Here is a 20,620-nt window from a genome sequence, read left to right on the forward strand (position 1 = left end):
AGGCTACCTTTATCGCCTCAATCTGCTGAAGATGTTTGTTACAGTACGTTTTAATGTTATGTTATAAAAGGGTACTTATAACTTCTGCATTGTATGACATACCACATGTAACCGGGTAGCGGACTGGCTTCTGTTGTGTGTGGACATAAACCTGTGCGTGCTGTCCCAGTGCTGTGATCGTTGCCGCTTAAAACGAGCTCCATCCCGGAGGCCGAGGCTGCCTTCTGTGAACGCTGAGGTGTAAACCTCCACTCTCCCTGCGCACTGTACAATGGCGAAAGTGGCGATCAGGCCTAAAATGATTTGGGGGGGGGGGGGGGGAGCTTTGTTTACAAAGGTGTGAGGCTTCCCTGCTGCCCTGGCTGAGGTGGCTCTGCTGCAAGAGTCCCGAGGTTGCTGCAAGGTTCAAGTGCAGCCCGAGAGGTGCTGGGAACTGGCTCTGCGCTTCAGACCCCCCAGCCCAGTTCCAAGCCTTTCCTTCACGCTCCGCTCGGTGGGATGAGCTGGGAGAAAACGCGCTCGCACCCCATGGGGGGAGGAAGGGGCTGGAGGGCTGCGGCAGCCGGGTGCTGCTTTTGCTGCGTCTCGCTGCCAGAGCAGAATTCTGCAGGATGCCGACTGTGTCTCTTGCGGAACCAGATACTTAGCTTGATTCAGAGGATTATGACTTACACTAAATGCCTTGCTTTGGGCCTGAGAAGCAGACCTGGCGTTGCCTGGAAGGCGGCTCTCCCCCCCCCATGGGAGCCTGCAGCCCCCGGTGTGGTGTTTGGGGAGGGGAGAGCAGCCCCCCGCCCTCCCTGGCCCTGATTTTAGCTTAAGTTACACAAGTAACTCTTTTTTTTTTTTTTTTTTTTTTCTTTTCTCCTTCTCCCTAAAGCAGAACTGACCTTTTCAGGGGAGAGCGGCCCTTTATCTGCTTCAGACCTCCTCGAGGCTTAAACATAAAACAGCACTAAAATGTTCTTAAAGGCTTGGCCGGGGGGGAAGCCCGTCACGGCGTTACAGGAGACTGTAAGCAGCTAACCGGGCGCGTACGCGGCCGTGCGGTAACCGGAGCGACCGAGCTCAGCCCTTGTATTTTATTATTATTATTGTTGTTGTTATTTTTTTGTATCCGACCCGCGCGGTACCAACCTCCCCCCCGCACTCCGCGTGTTGCAAGCCAGGCGAGCGTGAGCCCGGCCCTCCCGCACAATAAAGCTGCTCTGCGCGGCCCCCGCCGCCGCCGCTTCTTCCGCCGCCCCCGGAACCTCCGGGGCCCGCCCGGAACCTCCCCGCGCAGGCGCCGGGCTGCCCGCCGCGCTGCCTGCGCCCCGCCGCCGCCCCGAGCGGGAGCCGCGCCGCGCCCGGCCGCCGCGGTCGGGTCGAGCCGAGCCGGGAGGTGCCGGTGGGGTGGGAGGTGCCGGTGGGCAGCGGGGCCAGAGGGGGAGCGGGGGAGCGGCGGCGGGGAGCCGTCAGGCGAATCCCGGGGCGGCGCAGCGCAGGCCCCCGGCGGGGTCCTTCGGCGACGGGGACGGAGGGAGCGGGACGGCGGCCGCGATGAACCTGGAGCTGCTCGGTGGGTCCGGGGGCGGCCGGGGCGGGCCGGGGGCCGCGCGTAGGCGGGGAGCGGCGGAGCGCGGCCGGGCGGGGGGCGGCGGTGGCGGGCGCCCCTCACTCAAGCGCCGTCTTTGCGTTTCGTTGCAGAGTCCTTCGGCCAGAACTACCCCGAGGTAAACGTCCTCCCCGCCCCGCGGGGCTGCCCCCCGGCCCGCCGGCTGCTGCGAGCGGCTCGGCGGCCGGGCGGGGCGGCGGCGGCGGCGGCCTGACCGCCCCCTTGCCGGGCTCTCCCCGCAGGAGGCCGATGGCACGCTGGACTGCATCAGCATGGCCCTGACCTGCACCTTCAATCGCTGGGGCACGCTGCTCGCCGTGGGCTGCAACGACGGGCGCATCGTCATCTGGGACTTCCTCACCAGGGGCATCGCCAAGATCATAAGCGCCCACATTCACCCCGTCTGCTCCTTATGGTGAGGAAGGGCTCGGCGGTTTGCCTTCCTCGGAACGACCGAATTCGCTGTTGAGTTGTAACTGAGCTCGTAGCCAGTGCGCTAGGTGTGAAAGGCTGGTCTGGTTTTAATTAGAATTTGTCCATGCCTGCGTTGGCCGAGCATCAGGTGCTCCCATACCCTGACAACCCTTAACACCCGGGCACGTTGATTACTGGAATGCCAGCCCGTTGCAGGATGCTTGCTCGTGTTTTAGGATCATAGAATCACTTAGGTTGCAAAAGACCTTTAAGATCGAGTCCAACCATTAACCTAACGCTACCAAGTCCACCACTAGGCCAGTTAAGGGGAGAGTAATATAATTTCATGTTTCCTGGCTTGGGGGCTGGATTATTTTTTAATGAAAGTAAAACTGGGAATCACTAAGGTTGGAAAGGCTCTCTAAGATCATCAGTCCAACCGTCAACCCAACACCTCCATGCCCACTAAACCATGTCCCAAAGTGCCACCTCTGCCCGTTTTTTGAACCTCTCCAGGGGTGGGGACTGCACCCCCTCTCTGGGCAGCCTGTTCCAATGCTTGACCGAGGATAGTTTCCTTTAAGAGAGTTTGGAAACATTATGCCTGTTAAGTTTTTGACCGTTAGGCTGTTTTCCAGGCTAACAGATTTGTATCTGAGCCTGATAAGTCAGTCTGATAATTTTAAGCTGTGGGTGTATGTTTCATGCATCTAAGGAGTAACTTCCACTTGAACTGCTTCTCGTTACTGTAGCTGGAGTCGAGATGGGCACAAACTGGTGAGCGCTTCGACCGATAACATTGTGTCGCAGTGGGATGTGCTCTCTGGAGACTGTGACCAGAGGTTTCGATTTCCTTCGCCTATCTTGAAAGTTCAGTACCACCCTCGAGACCAGTAAGTCCTGTGAAGAAAGGGTGGAATGCTCTCATTTTGGTAGAACTGCTCTCGCGTTGGCAGAAGTAATGGTTATTAACATGCTTTTATTCCAGTTTGCAAAGTGAATTTTTCTAAACCTAACAGATGCTGTCCATGTATTTTCTTTTTGTGATTAGAACCCTAACTGGATTTGTTGTGGCTCTTTTTATTATGAAAATATCAGGAAGGGGGGAGAGTCAACAAGAGAATAATTCTTAGAAATGTGTATAGAAATGCCTTGTTGAGTTTACAAGTTACTGCATAAACTTGGAGAAGCTTCCAGAAAAAGAAAGGAAATGAAAGCAGACACCAGCTTAATGTCATGGTGCAATTGAAGTAACAAAGATGAAATAAGATAATAAAAATATGGAGGTGTTCTGTATTTCTTGCTTTAAGTTGAGATTTTTTTTTTTTTTTTACTTCTAAATGTGGAAACTTCTTTTCCAGAGAAGAAACTACTGACTCCTCTTTCTGCTTTGCAGAAACAGAGTTTTGGTTTGTCCCATGAAGTCGGCGCCGGTGATGCTAACGCTATCAGACTCCAAACACGTTGTCCTACCTGTGGATGATGATTCTGATCTCAATGTCGTGGCCTCCTTTGACAGGCGAGGAGAATACATTTATACGGGCAATGCCAAGGGGAAGGTGAGGCTTTAGCAGGCGGCATTGGATATGCAGTAGCTTAGGTTGATTCCTGTCTTTATCAAGATGCTTAACGTTTCGGGGTTGCGTTCTTTGTTTTAATACGCAGATAAGGCTTCCTGAATATCTCTTGAATAATTGGTGTTGCGCTGATATGATCTGCTGAATGAAGCATCACACTTTAAGATTTCTGGACTATAATACTTTGGCTGAGTTACGTCTTTGTGTTGCTGTTGTCTTTGACCGTATTTGTTGGATCCTTTTCCAGTGTAAATAAACCAATGTTTATGTCGCAGAACTGTCGCAGAAACTGTAGTAGAAACTGCAGTTGCAGAATCCCAACTATTCCTGTGTAGATTGCTGAGGCTTCTGTTGTCAGGGTTAGTAGCTGATGTGAAAGGTACCAAAAGGGGAATGAGTTATAATAAGCCGCTGATTGCCTTCTGTCTCCTTGATCTTCAGATCTTGGTCTTAAAAACAGACACTCAGGATCTTGTTGCTTCCTTCAGAGTGACAACTGGAACCAGCAACACCACAGCTATTAAATCGATTGAATTTGCTCGGAAAGGAAGGTGAGTTACTTCCTCTGTCGGGTGGTATCTTTCAAGATGAATTGAAAACTACAGGGTGGATTGACAGAGCAGACAAGGTCTTAATCCCCCCCCCCCCAGTTCTTTCATGGAACATATTCTAATTATTTCTATTTTCTTAGTCTTCTAATGCAATACATGTTCGGTGCCCTCCTTCCTACAGCTGCTTTTTAATAAACACAGCTGACCGGATAATCAGGGTGTACGATGGCCGTGAAATTCTAACTTGTGGACGAGATGGGGAGCCTGAACCAATGCAGAAGCTGCAGGATTTAGTGAACAGGTAAGAGGCAGCAGAGTGGCTGGTCAGCCTGACTTGAAAAGGTGAGGTTTTTGTGCTCTGCACTAGTGGGAGTCTCAGGATGAAGGGTAGCTTGGTGTCTTATTCAGTGTAGTGGACAGATGCTTTTGTATGAAACCTGTCTGCCACAGCTTGAAGTTTAAATACTATTTGTGGGTGGGAGTATGCAAGATCTCAGTCTGAAGAACAAGCCCACTCCGCAGTCCTCCATCCCCCATGTTGTGCTGTCGTTTAATTGTTTAACTTGCAAGGTTGTTTTTGCACGCAGGACACCGTGGAAGAAGTGCTGTTTCTCTGGTGATGGCGAATATATAGTGGCAGGTTCAGCACGACAGCATGCCCTGTACATTTGGGAGAAGAGTATTGGAAACCTGGTGAAAATCCTCCACGGGACCAGAGGAGAGCTGCTCTTGGATGTAGCAGTAAGAAAACTGTCTGTTAATACAAAGTTTCTTGTTATTTTGAAAACTAAGCTTTCTTAATTCCATTTACCAATTAAGTTCCTCCTCTTTTCTCTTTCACCTAGTGGCATCCTGTCCGACCAATCATAGCTTCTATTTCAAGTGGTGTTGTGTCAATATGGGCTCAGAATCAAGTGGTAAGCATTTTAGTGTTTCCTTAAGAGGATTCCCCAGTAGTCTCCATACTAGTAGACTGAATTGCTGCATGTTGAAATCCTTTATTAAACCCTAATTCAACAAGCCTGTTGGGTTCACCTGTCTAACTTGAAATACGTTTGCCGTCTTGCTGAACGTGAGGAGGGTGCTCGCACTTCAGTTGCTGAACTAGTTAAGCTTTGCATTAAAGTCCTTGAGTATCGTCACAGGGACACTTTATGTGGAAATGGTGTCCTGAACGTGTCGTGTAAGTGCAGGAAATCTGTGTGAGCGAGCCAAAATTTACGTGGCTAAACATGAAACACACAGCTTTGGTTTTAGGGGTAATTATGACATACATTGCAATATTTAAGGACTACTACGAAGTCATATTTTCAGTAGGAACTAACCTGTGCAGTTTCTAATTTGCCACGTGACTGTGGACCCGAATGAGGCTTGATTTTTGTGATCTTGCATGTGGCTTGGGGACTTTAATGCAGAATGAGACTGTAATTGCATGAGTCCTCACTATCACTGCTGTTCCTTTGCATAAGGTAAAAATTGTTTTGAATATGTGGTTTAGGAAAACTGGAGTGCCTTTGCGCCTGACTTCAAAGAGCTGGATGAAAATGTAGAATACGAAGAGAGAGAGTCAGAGTTTGATATTGAAGATGAAGATAAGAGCGAACCAGAACAGACAGGTACTGCCTAAGCTGTCTTTCTGTGTAGCAAATAATTTGTAGCCTGAATACATGAGCATAGTAAAAATTAAAACTAGTGGTCACGGTAGCGTACATGGGTGGTGACAAAACAGGAGTGGAATAAATGAAGACGTATGAACTAGCGCAATCAGTGTGATTCCTGCCAATTGACATGCAACATTCTTTTAGAAATGTATGTTTACGCAAAAAGCAATAGCAAATAGACGTGTAGCGTTGTACAGGCTTGCTCTCAGCAGCAGCAGGGCTGAATTTGAATCAACAGCCTCAACCTGGCCGCTTGGTGGTGCCAAAAAATTGTGTACGGTGAAGGGCTCTAGTTAACCTGTGGGAAGAAATAAGGATTATTCCCAGCATAGCACAGAGCTCTCCCTACCAGGCTTTGCAGCACTTCCCATACTTAGATTAATGGTTGTTTAGCAGTTTTTAATATTCAAGTGTAAGATTGACTTATGCGAATTAAGCGCTGAAACAAGTTTCATCTGGTTAAGGACTATTTTAGTGAAAAGAACAAAACATTTAGAAGACTTAAAATCTTCTATCTAGCTTTACTATCAGTGTTTCATAACAATAGGTGTGTATTAGAACGCAGAAACAAAATAAAAACCTGATGGATTTAAGAGGAAATTCTTTAGGTTGGTTTTCTGCTTTAATTCTCACTTTAGCATGCTGAGACATTTAAGCACATTTTTTTGAAGTCATTTGATCTTTTCCTTGCTGTCTTTAATTCTTCTTTTTTGCCTGACTCTCAGGTGCTGATGCTGCAGAAGATGAAGAAGTGGATGTAACTAGTGTGGATCCTATTGCTGCCTTCTGTAGCAGGTGAAAGAGTGGTTGTTTTGGTTGAAGTATGAATACAAAAATGTATCACTAAGACTCTCTGTGTAATATGTTTTAATAACCCCTAATTTTAAATGAAAGCAAATTTTTTTCCTTCACAGCGATGAAGAGCTGGAAGACTCCAAGGCTCTGCTTTACTTACCCATTGCTCCTGAAGTTGAAGATCCAGAAGAAAACCCCTACGGACCTCCTCCAGATGCGGTTCAGAGTTCTTTAACTGATGAGGGAATAGGTTCTGAGAAGAAGAGGCAGTCCTCCTCTGATGGACCTCAGGCACCAAAGAAGAAGCCCAAAACCACCAACATTGAACTACAAGGAGTACCTAATGATGGTGCGTAGAAGCTGCCATTGTGTTATTGCCTGTTCTGCATCTGAGGTGGTCTGACGACCAGAAGTTCAGAAGGTCACTCCTTAATTTTCTCCTCCCTGTAAAGTCACTTCTTACAGCAGTTATTAATGGTCACCAGCTCTGCAAATTTTGCTGGCATTTTGCAAGCTGGGAATGAGTAAAGGCATCCTGAAATTGTGATCTGTCATGATGGCATGTGCTGATAGAAGCATGCCAGGAGATTAACTCCCTTTGGTAACACGCTGTCTCTCCGCAGAAGTCCATCCGCTGCTGGGTGTGAAGGGAGATGGTAAATCCAAGAAGAAGCAAGCAGGCAGGCCTAAAGGATCAAAAGGTAAAGACAAAGATTCTCCATTTAAACCGAAACTCTACAAAGGGGACAGAGGTGCTTTACCTCTGGAAGGAGCAGCGAAGGGTAAAGTGCAGGCGGAGCTGGGACAGCCTTTGACAGGTAAGGAGAACCCAGCGTGAGCGTCGTTGGCTTGCTTGGTGGCCTTGCTTTGTACAGACCCTGACTTAATATAGTCATAGCATTTTATCTTCCCAGATGGCACTTGCTCACTAAACGTTTACCTGCTGTCAAGGATAGGCAAAATTTTACATTTTAAGTGGAAGTGCTTTCAGTATTTTTAATAAAATCGGTATCTCTGCCTGTGTTGTTGCATATAAAGAGCATGTAGGGTTTTTAATAGAGACTGAGCCCTATTTCAAAAGCAAAAAAAAATCTTTCTGTGACTTTAATCCTCTCGATAACTTCTATCAACTCTTACATAAACAGTAATAATGTTTGGTTTTACTGGGTCGATTCTGAGGGGGGAAAAATGTAAATAGTGAAGGATTCTGAAGCTTAAATTGACATTTTGTGCCATCAATACTAGGCAGAGTGATGAAGAACAGAAAAGTTCTGTAAGCAGAACTAGGACATGGAGCATTAATTTGATAATTTGATATCAAATTAATAATCAAAAACATTTGATAAACAAACCCCGAGAATTCAGGAGCTGAATTTTCTATTCCTAGCTGTACAGCAGCCTTAAATTCCAGAAAGTACAGTTGCTGTAAATGAGGATAGATTTTTGGTGGACTCTTTTTTTTTTTTTTTTTTTTTTTTTTGGTAGGTAGGTTGGTTGGTTGTGTACTAAACCAGGACTGTTGCAGTCACCTTTGTTGGGGCTCAGACTTAGTCTCAGAGAGGCTAAGTGTTTCCCATGTGTCTCATTTGCTACTTCCGCTTCTGATTTGGGAAAAGTTCATTCAAGTGTAGTAAAGAAAGCACATGTTTGGATTAAGTGATGTGGACTCGCATTTTTTTTAGATTGTAATGAAGGACTCAGGGTTGATATATAAACAGTTTCAAAACCACAGTGTAATTGATATACCAAATTTTGCATTTCCTTGAACTCAGCAGCTGCTGCTGTGGATTTTAGACTGTACAGAAGTGATTTTATTTTTCCCCCCCTTCCTTCCCTCACTGCTGGTCCTATGCTGCCCACCTTGCTCATTGTCCTTCCTGCTCAGCTCCTGTTATGTTGCTTGTACTACTACTGATAATTGCTATTTGCAGAAAAAGGGAATGTGATAAAAGAAACTTAGTCTATACATGGAAAAATGTGGTGGATGCTTTCTGGGCTTCCATTTAATCCTTTCACACTGCACACTGCAAAATCCAGAAGTTAAACAGATAACCGAGAATATCCTCAGCCCTTGTTTGTACCTGGGAGGTACTGAGTAGCTTCTAGTGTCAGATTTACTGGACAGGGTGATTCTCTTTTGACTTCTCAAGTCATTAGGGGGCATCCAATGTGTTTTAAAGTATGATGGTAAGGAATTGTCTGGATTGTGTGGATCCTCAGCTGTTTTTGCTGGCATCTGTTACACATCCTGATCGCTCTGTTGGGCCGTGCTGGATGGACAAGACTGGTTTGAAGACCAAATGAGTAAAACCATTAGTTTCATCAGCAGGCCTGTTGATTGCTTTCTTTTATCACACCACTAATTAACATGACCACATGCAAAAGTATGTAAATGAGAAAGGATCGTGCACTGGAATGATCTACATTTGTAGACGGATCTCAGCGTACTTTCTTCTTGCAGCTTGAGATCGCTATTGCATCGGTCTGTTTTGAGAGCTGGAAAAACAATACTCCCATTTCCTCTAACACATTTCAAATGAAGCAACATTCTAGACAGACTCCTTCCTTGTTTTGTTTTTTCACACGTCCTTGCAAAGCCATATTTGGGAGGATTTTTGTGTGGTTTCGTTTGTAATGCTCCCATGTAGTTGTTGTAGTCTGACTTACTATAAAAGACAACAGTGGAATTTTACTGGCTACTGCTGCTGAGCTTGGGATGTCTATACCCATGCCAGAAGAGTTAGCTTTGGTTTTTGGGCACTGTAAAATGGAAATTTTCTTTTCTTACGAACAAATGGGTTTAGACTCGCATTCCCTACTTACTTTACGCACCTATTGGAGATGGTAGAGCTTTCTAAAATTTACTTCTAGTCTTTGTCGCCTGTAAGCACTTTAAGATACTTTTCCATGGTGATGTTCTTTAGCTGGATTGAGCTATAGGCAAATAATTTATATTGCTATAATGGACTTCTGTCTCTCATTAGGACCTGTTATTATGCTCCCTTCTACAGTACTGTTGACTTAAGAGGATCTAATAGATCTGTGCAGCAGATCTCAGCAGTCAGTGTTGGAAGTGTCTGTACGAGTCATGTTAAGAGAAGAACAGATTGTCCACTGAAAGAAACTGTCACTTGGATCTTTCCAAACTCACAGTAGTCTTCTAGTCCATGAAGTTCTTGTCTGTCTTCCTTTATTCTCTTTATGGCTTGCACTTACAATTCCTAGTTTGGGCAGCCAGGTTTTTTTCTTGTGGTTGTTGGTGTTCCACCACGTGCAAATACACACTTCTAAATTCAAATGGCCACCTGCCTGGGATCCTGGAACCGGACTGCCTTTTCTGTCTCTCGTGCATGAAACTGTTAATTCTGCTAGTTCCTTGTGCTGTTGCTTTCTGAAGTAACTAATCAGCTGCTAAAACAGTCACACAACAAGCATTTCTCGTCTGGAAACTGTTTGCTGACGTGCGATAATACAGTGTCTTTCTGCAAGCTGCATGGCTGGGACTTGGAGCCTGCTGCAAGTGCGTCTGTGTTGCTGTGCTGTGCAGGCTGGCAGTAAACATCTTATTCTTAAAGCTGCTATGTCAAAATCAGATTTCAATAGAAACAAACTGAGAAGCTTGATCCATTTTATAGTTTTAGAATAAAATCTTACGGCAATCTGGTTTAGCCCAAACTTCGTTGGAACTTGTTGTTTTCAGTTGTGTTTTGCTCTGAGATTTTTGGGATTGATGAATCAAAAAATTTTACACCAGGTAAGTTTGCTTGCAACTTTGTGGAGTAAAAGGTCAGAGTTCTGTAGCCACCTGGTCCATGCCTGTGCATGTGATCTCAAATACAAATGCAGAAATAATGGAGATCTTAATTTGTCATAGGAGGTATCTTGCTGATTATATCTTGTTCTGAAAAGAATGTCTTTATCTAGGAAATCTTGTTCTCTCTTTCTTTTTTTTTTTTTTTTTTCTGGAAATGCTACCATATTTGGTGGTCTCTCATTTCTGGTAACATCTGTTTGAGTCTGATTACTTATTTTTCACCTGTCTTTGATCTCTTTAGCAGGTGGTGCAATCTCAGAATTGTTATGAAGACGCTCTTCTCTATCTTCCTGTATTCTTTCCTATATTGGCACCATAATGTGGAAAATAGATTAAATGCTCAGTCAGAGTGGACTGACTAATACAGCGGACTGATTGTTCGTGGATTCAGGGAGTGACTTTTGTAAGAAATGAATATGGAAGAGGAAACGGCCTTCATTCCTCCTTAACTGCCTCTTCATCGAACAGTGTAAGATGCTGACTCTCAGGTCATGCGATTTGCAAAGAGACTAACTGGACTGCCTTTGTGTTGACACACGTAACTGTTTCTAAAGTGAGCTGGTACCCAACACTCTGCCACTCCACAGCTTATCAGCCATTGTCTTTTAAATATTTTTTTTGGTTGTTCCTGGATTGAAGAATACCCAAAGTGTGTATTTTTATTCCCGATGCCGTGTGACTGTGTATCCTGCAAACTTCCCTTTCTTTGCTGTTAATTTTCCCTTCAGTGACTTGTAAGTCCTTCTATGCCAGCTGCATTACCTTGTCAGCTTTTCCGTTAGCTCAGCATGATGTCTTCTGTGCTGACGTGCTTAGTGAAACACCGCTGCCGATTATGTGTCCGCTTTGGTTTCATCTCAAGCGGATAGAGATCTAACGTGAAGAATCAAGACGCCCTCTGAAGTCTGCAAAGAATGAATCTTCATATTGTGAATTTTTTAGACATGAAGAATGACTCTGCTTATGGGAAAAGGAACAAGTGAAAGTAGCTCTAGATAAAATACTCGGTTTATGCTTTTTTCTAGCCTGTGATGAAAAGCTGTGTTGGCAGTTTCTTTCTGTCCTTGCAAGTATTTTTATTCTGTCTCTCTCCTGTGAGGTGCCCTACCAGAAACAATTGGTTTCCTCCTTAGCCGGTAGGTACTGGCAGTTAGAGAAAAAACAGAACCAGTATTTCTCCAAACTGAAACAGTAGTTTTTCAGGGTTTGTTTTTCCCACTTCTGGATCGAGAATGGAAGAAAGATGAATGCTAACAGCTCATTCCCAGCTATGCTTTAACTTTTTATTCCTTAAAGACAGTTGTAATATTTTCCTTGTGGGAATGGGAAGAGATGCTTTATCCAATACCTACAAGCTGGCATCTCTCTGTACTAGACCAACCACCTGTTAAAAGAAAGTTTTCATTCCTAATGCCCCTTGTTCCTTGTTTTGTAGACTTTTATAGTCCCTATGCAATTACTTTCAGTTTTTTCCCCAGGTGTAATTATTGAGATTATCACTGCATATTTAAATTTTCAAAGTATCCTGCAGACATTAAAAACCAAGAAGAAGAGTCATAAAGAGATTTATTAATTTGCAGTTGGAAGTATGCAGTAGTTGCATGAGATATAAGCATGGGAAGATAGGAGACATTTTACATCAAGGTTTTTTAAAACTGGTATTTTCATTTCTGGCTTTGGTACAGTGGCCTGCTTCATTTAATGAAATTCATTCCCATGCGTACAGTATTAGTTTTCTTTGTTCTTTCTGCTTGTAGGATGACTCGCATCTTTGCTGGAACACTGTTATGTCAAATCCACCGGTATGTGGTGTGGCTGACCCCGCAAGCTTTAAAAGATGCACAGGCAATGGTTCTCCAGATTGTTTTAAAGCATATTATTTGCCACAGACTCCAGCCTTCATTTCTGTTAAAACTTCTCTGTACAGTGTATATGTCCTTGGTTTATTTTCTTCTGTCTTTTATTTTATTTTTTTGGTATCTGTAGTTTTGTACAATATTTGTCAGATACTGGCTTGATGGTAGTATATAGCAGTGATGTTAGTTTTTGTGTTTGTAAATAAAGAGGTATGTTTTATTTCCTAAAGTCAATGGGTAAGTTTTGGCTTTTCCATACTTCCGTGATTGCTTATATCGTGACAATGTTTAGGAATCCTACGATACAGCTCTGCTGCAAACACCAACATACTGTGCCTTCACCACAGCTGGTGTGGTGGTGTTTGGTTGGTTTTTTTAGTGTGGCGTTTTGTTGATGATCTCTTTTCAAGAGGCAGGAGTAAATCTGTAGTCTAATAAAACCCCTGTATCCTGAAGCCCAGCCTCAGCACTCCGAGACAGACGTGCGAAAGGGGAGCTGAACACAAAGCGTGCTGGTGTAGAGTGCACCTCCAGGGAAGTTGAATGTGGAAAATTGCATATGCTAGATCTTCAGAAGTCTTCATTTTAATAAATTAAGGATTGTTAGGTAGAAATATGGATATTCATTAAGCAGAGCTGTTGAAAAACATGGCAGTCCAAATCCTTTCTGCAATCCATGATTCAGCTGCTGGTGAGGAGACACTGATAATTGAACTGGCTTGACCACGGTTCAGTCATGCCATCAATAATAAGTAACTTTGATTTTTTTTTTTCATGAGGAACTTTTTTAGTAGTGCATTATTCTTTTGGGATGCTTGAGCACTAAGTGAATTATTCTGGGTGTACGAGTGGTTTCTGTTCTACAGATGCATCGACTGAACACGGAGATTTTTGGCTCGGGTTGCTCTTCAGAGGCGGTGGCTGTATGCGACGCAGAGCACGGGGCTCAGGGTCGCAGCTCCTCCAAGTGATGCCGTGAGGCCAGTGCTGTCGAATCCCTTCTGAGTCTGACATTAGATGTCAAGAGCCTAATATGATGCTTTTAACGCTGAGTCCTCATCTCAGAGGACTCGCTTTGGCTTCGGAGTTAAGGGAGTTCCTTGTTCCCCCTCAGAAGGTCTGGGGCCACGTTCTGACCCAGGCAGCCGGACTGTGACATCGGCACCGCTCCCGGGGAACACGGGCTCATGGAGACGTGACTTCGCTCAGCCCTGCGTAGAGATGGATATCATCAGTGATAAAATACTGTTCAGCTTCCCTCGTCAGTGCCGTCAGTCTGTCTAGAGGGTGAAATCATGTTTTTGTGATCTTGGTAATTTGGGGAGTACTTTAGATTTTGGGATACGCGTATGAACTGTACAGGTGCTGCATAAGGAATTAGGATTTCCTTCTGTTCAACAGCGTCATTTTAAGGGTTGCAGTAATGATTACTTATATTGCTTTATAGTTTGTTGGGAAAGTTAAACTGGAACTGTACTTCTTTACAGTGGAAATAAATCTAAAATAGTATGTAAAATCTTACAGAGAAGGGAGGACTTCATCTTTTTTAAAATGTTCAAATAGATCCCAATTGCGGGAATGTAGTGGATTAAAACATTCTGTTGCTGTGTTACAAGAACTGGAATTCATGATTCACACTCTGACCGACATAGTAACATGTTGCATCTTCTTTAGCAGTGTTGTACTTCAAGCCTGTCTTGTTGGAGGATTTTTCCTAACAGAAGGATTGTGTCTTGAAGATGATGCGATTTCAGAAATACTTAGTTTGAAGGTTTACAAAGAATGATTTGTGGGTTTGGGTTTTTTTGACTACTGAATTTGCACGGCTTTAGAAAGCTGCATGTCTGATTTGATAAGCCCAATATGAAGTCCTTGGGGAACAGCCACATCCTTGGGATATTACTTTGTGCTTTCTATGTACGGTTGGTAGTTTCCTTTGGAAAAGTTACCATCCCAGCAGAGCTGAAGTCAGCTGTAGCGAAAGTTGCAGTCAACGCCACATCCTGCAGCGTCACCTGTGGGCTGGGCTTCAAACTGGAGGAGATGTGCGAGATCACTCCCACCGGAGAGAGGAGGAATTGTACCGTGCGCAGGTCTGGCTGCCTGACCAACTGGGTTTGTGGCTTACTCCACTTCACCGTCCCGGTGGGCAAACCCTTCCAGTTCAGCTGCCTGACCTCGGACACAGTCGGCTTTGGTAACCAAACATATGGCTATACGTGGAGGCTTGCCCAAGGCCTTGTCACCACAAAGGATACACTGTTCAGACCTTTCAAAAATCCCAATCCTGTCGTCAGATTTTCCCCTATCAGGGAGTCTGATGCAGGGACTTACCGATGTGATGTGCAGATGTTGAAGATATTCAAAGTCATCAAGAGGGTCTACTTTGGGGTCAGAGTGATCAAAAGTGACTTAGTGGATCTAAACTTTCAAAAATCCTTGACCTGGGAACAGAAGTTAGCAGCAAACGAGGAGGAAGGAAACACAAAAAACAGCACCCATGAAGAAGTGCAAGAGCTGCAGCACTTTTGGCAAGGAGAATTGTTTTATGAAGGCTTGGTAGGAGTTGGAAGTGGAGTGATAGGGGGTGTCTTGGTGAACTTGGTGCTCTACTTCTTGCGGAAGACTTTGAGGAGAGCTGGAGAGAAATGAACTGAGATTTAATGCAATTTCTTGTCTCTGTCTCTTTATTAGTCTTGATGCAGTATTTCATGGCGATGTTCGTAATTTTTTTTTTTCTGGCTGACACAGTTTATTACCAAATATTTTCTTAAGCTTCAGAGTCTGCTTAGTATAAGACTGAGCACCAGAGCTTGAGTCTTAATGGAGTAGTGCAGACAGTATCTCCAGATGGGGCAAGGCAGTTTGCCTCCACGTTGTGTGAAAGGATGGTCTGGAATGGTCCAGGCAGGAGTTAGAGGACACTGAGCCAAGAAACTGCCCACTGCTCGCTGCTAACTACCCTGCCATGCTCCTCTACCTGGCCTCTATTTTACCTCTAGATGTTTGGGGTTTTTACTTAGCTAATAACTTGCGATCCTGATTCCTGTCTTATTTCCTCAAATTTCTTCTGCTTTGCCCAGAGCTCTGTGGTGATGTGAGCTGACACAGATCACTATTTGGTAGCTGGTGTTTCTCCAGCAAGAGGTGCAAAGAAGTAAGGACGCTTTCGAGGTGGGCTTACAAACCAGGTTTCCTGGCTGGTTGGTGTCCTTTCCATCAGATCCAAGTGGTCTGGTCTCAGTAGCCGTGGGGCAGTGTGGGGATAAGGGGTGGACCACCACTGCCTGCTTCCTCTAGAGAGATTTATCTCCCTCTGCTAGAGCCCAGAAAACTGTAAAGGATCTTCAAGTGATAGCTTGGAGCTTGCACTGTTTCCTTTGTAGTGTAGAGTAGCGAAGCAGGGAGCATTGGGTAGCACAAGCAAATCTTCAATTTGAGCGCTGCTGCTTAGGAACATAACTGGGTGTTTTTAATCATGGCTTAGAGCTGAGCTCTTTCCTAAAATCTTTAAAGGGGAGAAAGGGAGCTCAGTGGGCTTGTGAATCTTTCATTTTTCCTGGTGATTAATAAGTATAAAACACACAGCAACTTGCTAGTGAGTATTGTTTGCCTCTTGGTAGCAGGATCCACAGAGGGACCTATTAAGTGCCTTCTCTTTCTACTTTCTGTGTCTTATTTTACAGTAAACAACTATATTTACTAAGTCTGTTTCCTTTTTTTTTTTTTTCCTGTGAACTCAAGTAGAAGAATGCATAGGACACCCAATTCTGGAGAAAATAATGATAGGTCTCTAACATTAAAGATTGAAACATACTATTATTTTTTCTTTTTATCAGAACAACAAAAAAAGAACTTTAATACAGAAAGAAATGGATATAGAAGTAAGTACCTTATTTGCAGAGAATGATGTATAAAAAAATCAGACTGAAATGTAGTGAGCCAACCTTTCAGGTCAGTAATAAGTATATCAGGACAGTGATCAGTAGAGCCTGGGGTTGTCTAGCTGTGTTTGAGTGGAGCAGCAAGCCTGGCATCAGGCTTGAATTCCCAGTTTGTACTTCTGCTGAGTTCCCTATTTCTGCGGGAAGGCTTTAATGGGCACAGTAACCAGCAGAAGTTTGGAAACGTTGCAGGGAACCATTCTGCAGTGACAAAAGATGCTTTTGGGAAGATGCACTGTCCCTTCCTGATGCCTGGGGTGACCCTCTGGGAAGGGACAGGGGGGTTGTCACACAGTTGTGACAGACAGCAAGAGACTGTATGTCCTTCTTCTGTCTGGTGACCTGGTCCTGTGGGTCAGAAGCTCCTGGATGGTGATTGCATGAAAGGTCCAGGGCAATCCATTTTCTTACTGCTTAGCTGAGGAGGTCAGAGTGGAAGCCAAAAGGGTCCGTCATCTTCTTATTGTGCCCTCCCTTTTTTTTTTTTTTTTTCCCACTGAGGGGAGCCAGATGCCCGGAGAAGGAAACATTAGTATATATATTTTTTTAATGCTTATTTTAAGATGGAGGGCTGTGATGGACAGTGTGGCTCCAGCTATCGGAAAGGATGGGACTGGGCCTCTTACTGGCATAGCTGCTGTTTGAAATGGCGCTTTCCTTGTATGCTTTTTGAGCTTTGCAGCAATCTCAAGTATGTTGGCTGATGTTTACATGAGCTGGGGGATGGAGGGAAAGGAAGGGAGAGCAGTCTGAGCTGAGGGAACAAAAAGGGAAGAGGGGAGGTCAGTGAAAGCAGCTGAAGCAAGGACCCTTTGAAACAGCATACCCTCCCCATCCCTACATTTCTTTCTGTCTCTTCCTGTAATCTGCATGTTTTCTTAGTCGCTGTCCCTGTTCTTCCCAACATAACTGGCTGAATTGCAGAAAAAAAGTATCTCTTTCTGCTCTGCATTGGTAATATGATGCCTAAACTTCTTTTTCCCACACTTGGCCAATTTGTCTGCCTCACCTGGAGGAGAGGATGGTGGGGACTGCATGCAAACCCTGCGTGCTACCCGTTCTCAGCTGGAGGGGTTTTTTGTGGTACAAACTTCTGCTGCCTGCTGATGGTCCTAAGTATTAGGAAGCGATTAGTATTGTACATACTAGAGCCAGACAGATTGTGTGAGGGAAGAAGTCAATTTGCTAATGGCATTAACACTTGGAAAGGAGGAGGTAATAACAGAATAGTGAAGCATAGGCAGCTGTTTAAATTGCTGTTAGCTACTGAAGCTTATCTAAATTGAGGAACTAGATAACTACCTGAAAGGAGGGTGTAGTGAGGTGGGTGTTGGTCTCTTCTCCCAAGTAACTAGCAAGAGGACGAGAGGAAATGGCCTCAAGTTGCATCAGGGGAGGTTTAGATTGGATATTAGGAGAAATTTCACAGAAAGAGTAGTCAAGCATTGGAACAGGCTGCCCAGAGAGGTGGTGGAGTCCCCATGCCTGGAGGTGTTCAAAAAACAGGCAGACGTGGCACTTGGGGACATGGTTTAGTGGACATGGTGGGGTTGGGTTGATGGTTGGATTGATGATCTTAGAGGCCCTTTCCAATCTTAGTGATTCCTAGATTTTACTTTCATTAAAAAATAATCCAGCCACCAAGCCGGGAAACATGAAACTAATTATTACTCTCCCCTTAACTGGTCTAGTGGTGGACTTGGTAGTGTTAGGCTAATGGTTGGACTGGATGATCTTAAAGGTCTTTTCCAACCTAAACGATTCTATGATTCTGTGATTCTTTTTGGTCTGTCTGTGCCAGTAAGCCGTGCGGGTCTCAAGGGCTGGGGAAGGTAGCAGATGCATCTCATGCAGATCATTGCATTTGCTGGTGGCTCCAGCTTCTCCGCTGTCACTGCTGCCATCTGGCTGTTGTCTCTGTGTCATGACATGCAAAGGCTGCAGGGCTCATAGCAAGGGGCCACCAGACTCACTGGGGAGCTTATGGCTTGTGGGGAAACCTCTGGTTTCCAGCCATGTGCTTCCACCATGGCTCCCTTTTTCCCTTTTTCTGGGTGCAAAGGACCTGGCACACACTGCTGTTGTACCACTGCCTCGCTGATGCTCTATAACGAGGAGTGGAGCGGATAAGGCCATGGCGCCACAAGCAGCATCTCACCCTGCAGGACACACAGCCCTGCGGTTTTAAGCTACCTGCACTGAAACCACATGGCAAACCCTCCACTGTTTTTCTTTTCTGCATCAACCAGCGAGACAACAGGGAGTGTGGTCATCTTCGGAGGAATCGATGAGTCTTATTTCACCAGCTCCATCAACTGGGTCTCCGTCACTTACGAAGGTTACTGGCAGATCTCCATGGACAGGTAAGAAAACAGCTCTGCTGGTCTATATTCATTTCTAACCATCATTTCTAAAGACACCTTGGACCCATCAACATCAGAGGCTTTCCACTGGCATCTAACACCCCATGGCTGTGGGATGCAGAAGGTTAAGGGGGCCAAAATCCATAGTACTTTGGTAATTGCCACCCAAAATTGGGATGCTTTGTGCCTGGGACACAGCCTGTTTCTTCTCTGCACAAAACCTGTGCTCTTGGGGATGTCTCTGGTGATAAGCAGAGCAAAATTATGGTCTAAAAACTACTTTGTTGCGCTCAGTTGAGTCCCAACTGCTGGGTTGTGTTCAGTGCTTCAGTGCCCACGTGTGCAATAGGGGCTGTGATACCAGCTGGCATTGCAAACTCCAAGAAGCAAAAGGCTCAAGGGCGACACTTTGGGTTATCCAGTTTTAACTCTTATAAAAGAGGTTAGAAAACATCACTAAGATCCAGCTGGTTATTAAATGGCCCCGTGCTTTGTTTGTGCCCCCAGCATCATCGTGAACAGCCGGGAGATTGCATGCAGTGGTGGCTGCCAAGCCATCATTGACACCAGCACTTCCCTTGTTGCTGGGCCACCCTCCGGCATTAGTATCATCCAGAGCACGGTTGGGGCTAGACAGGACATGTACGGAGAGGTGAGAGCACCCCCCATGGCTTGCTCTGCTTGCCCTGGAGGCAGCCTGGCACTGCCGTGCCCGGCACCAAGCCTGCTTCCACGCACAGGGAAACCACATCTTTGCTCAGGGCAAACCAGCCCTGCTCCTCTGGTACCTCTAATAGGGATCACCACGAGACACTCCTAGACTCTAGTTTGTACTGGTGAAATCAAACCACTTCACTCCTTGCCCTGTGAACATGTTGTTTCCCACCTAAGAGCCTCTTTCCTTTGCTCTCTACAGCACAACGTGAACTGCAGCTCCATTTCTGCCATGCCTGATGTCATCTTTGTCATCGTTGGGGTTCAGTATCCTGTGTCTGCCATGGCTTACATTGAGCAGGTAAGGGGGAACGAGGCGGTCCTGGTTTCAGGAGCCTCTCTCAAGGTCCTTCTACATTCTCCAATGGCTCTGGTCACCTTGGCTTCTCCCATTCCCATGGAAGACAGGGGATGGATGGCCATGGGCCTCCAGGGCAATGCAAGAAAAGATACTAGCCCACATTTCCCCCATTTGCCTTTTCTTGCTCAAATGCAGAATGACCAAGGATCTTGCATCAGCAGTTTCCAGAACACCTCTGGGGCCCTCTGGATCTTGGGAGACATCTTCATCAGGGTGTACTACAGCATCTTTGACCGGGCCAACAACCGCATTGGACTGGCCAAGGCTATTCAGATCCACCACAAGGCCAGCGGTGCTGTGGTTTCATCATGCAGTGAGACCACAACTATGCTTTTTGGCGTAGCAAGAGATCCCCAAGGAATCTCTCGCTCACACACAAATAAAGCATTGATGGTTCAGAGTTGGTGGCTGCACATTTATTTAGTAATTAGGCAGGAGCTGTCATACACTTGCTGCTTCATGGTGGCTGAGGAGCGTTTGGTCAACACAGTCTTGACTGAGGCCTTTGGGAGCTGCGGTCATAGCCTGCAGCGTCTGAGGGCAGGTCCTAGGAAGTCGAGATTGGCTCTTTTATTGGGGCTACATCAAGTGAGTGATTCTGGAAAACCCAAATTTCCATCCAGGGAGGATGAACTCGCCATCCCAGACAGAGCCTGTCTCGGAGCAAATCCCTGCAGACCCACAGTCATGTCCCACCAGTGGCTCACCCAGTAGCTCCCCAACCCTGGGCTCAAGGTTTGCCCCTGTGTCCCCTACATGGTGTCCGATAGCCCAAAACCATCTCAGGGCAGTGGCTCCCCAAGGAGGCTGTGGCTCGGCTGGAGATTTCCCTTGCCCTACCCAAGAGAGCAGGGCAGGAGATGGCTCTCGCCCAGTGTGTGCCTTCCCATCGTGAGCCTTTTACAGAAGCGCATCCATAGCTGTGTATGTGTAGAGCTGATGTCTTATTTCAGTTTCCATAGTTTAGAACAAT

General features: G+C 45.6%; 2 protein-coding genes across 5 annotated transcripts; both read left to right on the forward strand.

Moving 5' to 3' along the window:
• Positions 1-1,533: 1,533 nt before the first annotated feature.
• Positions 1,534-18,478, forward strand: RBBP5 (RB binding protein 5, histone lysine methyltransferase complex subunit). 4 transcript variants are annotated; one of them, XR_012831695.1, is made up of 15 exons: positions 1,534-1,561; positions 1,690-1,715; positions 1,840-2,012; positions 2,764-2,904; positions 3,408-3,570; positions 4,030-4,139; positions 4,321-4,440; positions 4,727-4,880; positions 4,985-5,056; positions 5,638-5,755; positions 6,526-6,595; positions 6,715-6,944; positions 7,219-7,413; positions 10,651-10,878; positions 18,459-18,478. XR_012831695.1 is itself a non-coding variant. In XM_075722203.1 (14 exons), exons 1-14 carry the CDS (start codon positions 1,543-1,545, stop codon positions 10,677-10,679), a joined length of 1,620 nt encoding a protein of 539 aa, XP_075578318.1. In that variant the 5' UTR covers positions 1,534-1,542; the 3' UTR covers positions 10,680-12,858. The 4 variants fall into 4 exon arrangements, 3 of the variants coding, with proteins under 3 accessions (XP_075578318.1, XP_075578319.1, XP_075578320.1); XM_075722203.1 differs by lacking the exon at positions 18,459-18,478 and having other exon boundaries at positions 10,651-12,858; XM_075722204.1 differs by lacking the exon at positions 18,459-18,478 and having other exon boundaries at positions 10,654-12,858.
• Positions 13,998-14,917, forward strand: TMEM81 (transmembrane protein 81). Its single transcript, XM_009479271.2, has one exon. It carries the CDS (start codon positions 14,129-14,131, stop codon positions 14,915-14,917), a length of 789 nt encoding a protein of 262 aa, XP_009477546.1. The 5' UTR covers positions 13,998-14,128.
• Positions 18,479-20,620: the final 2,142 nt, after the last annotated feature.

Source organism: Pelecanus crispus, chromosome 17, assembly GCF_030463565.1.
Source record: "Pelecanus crispus isolate bPelCri1 chromosome 17, bPelCri1.pri, whole genome shotgun sequence".
Lineage (NCBI taxonomy): Eukaryota > Metazoa > Chordata > Aves > Pelecaniformes > Pelecanidae > Pelecanus > Pelecanus crispus.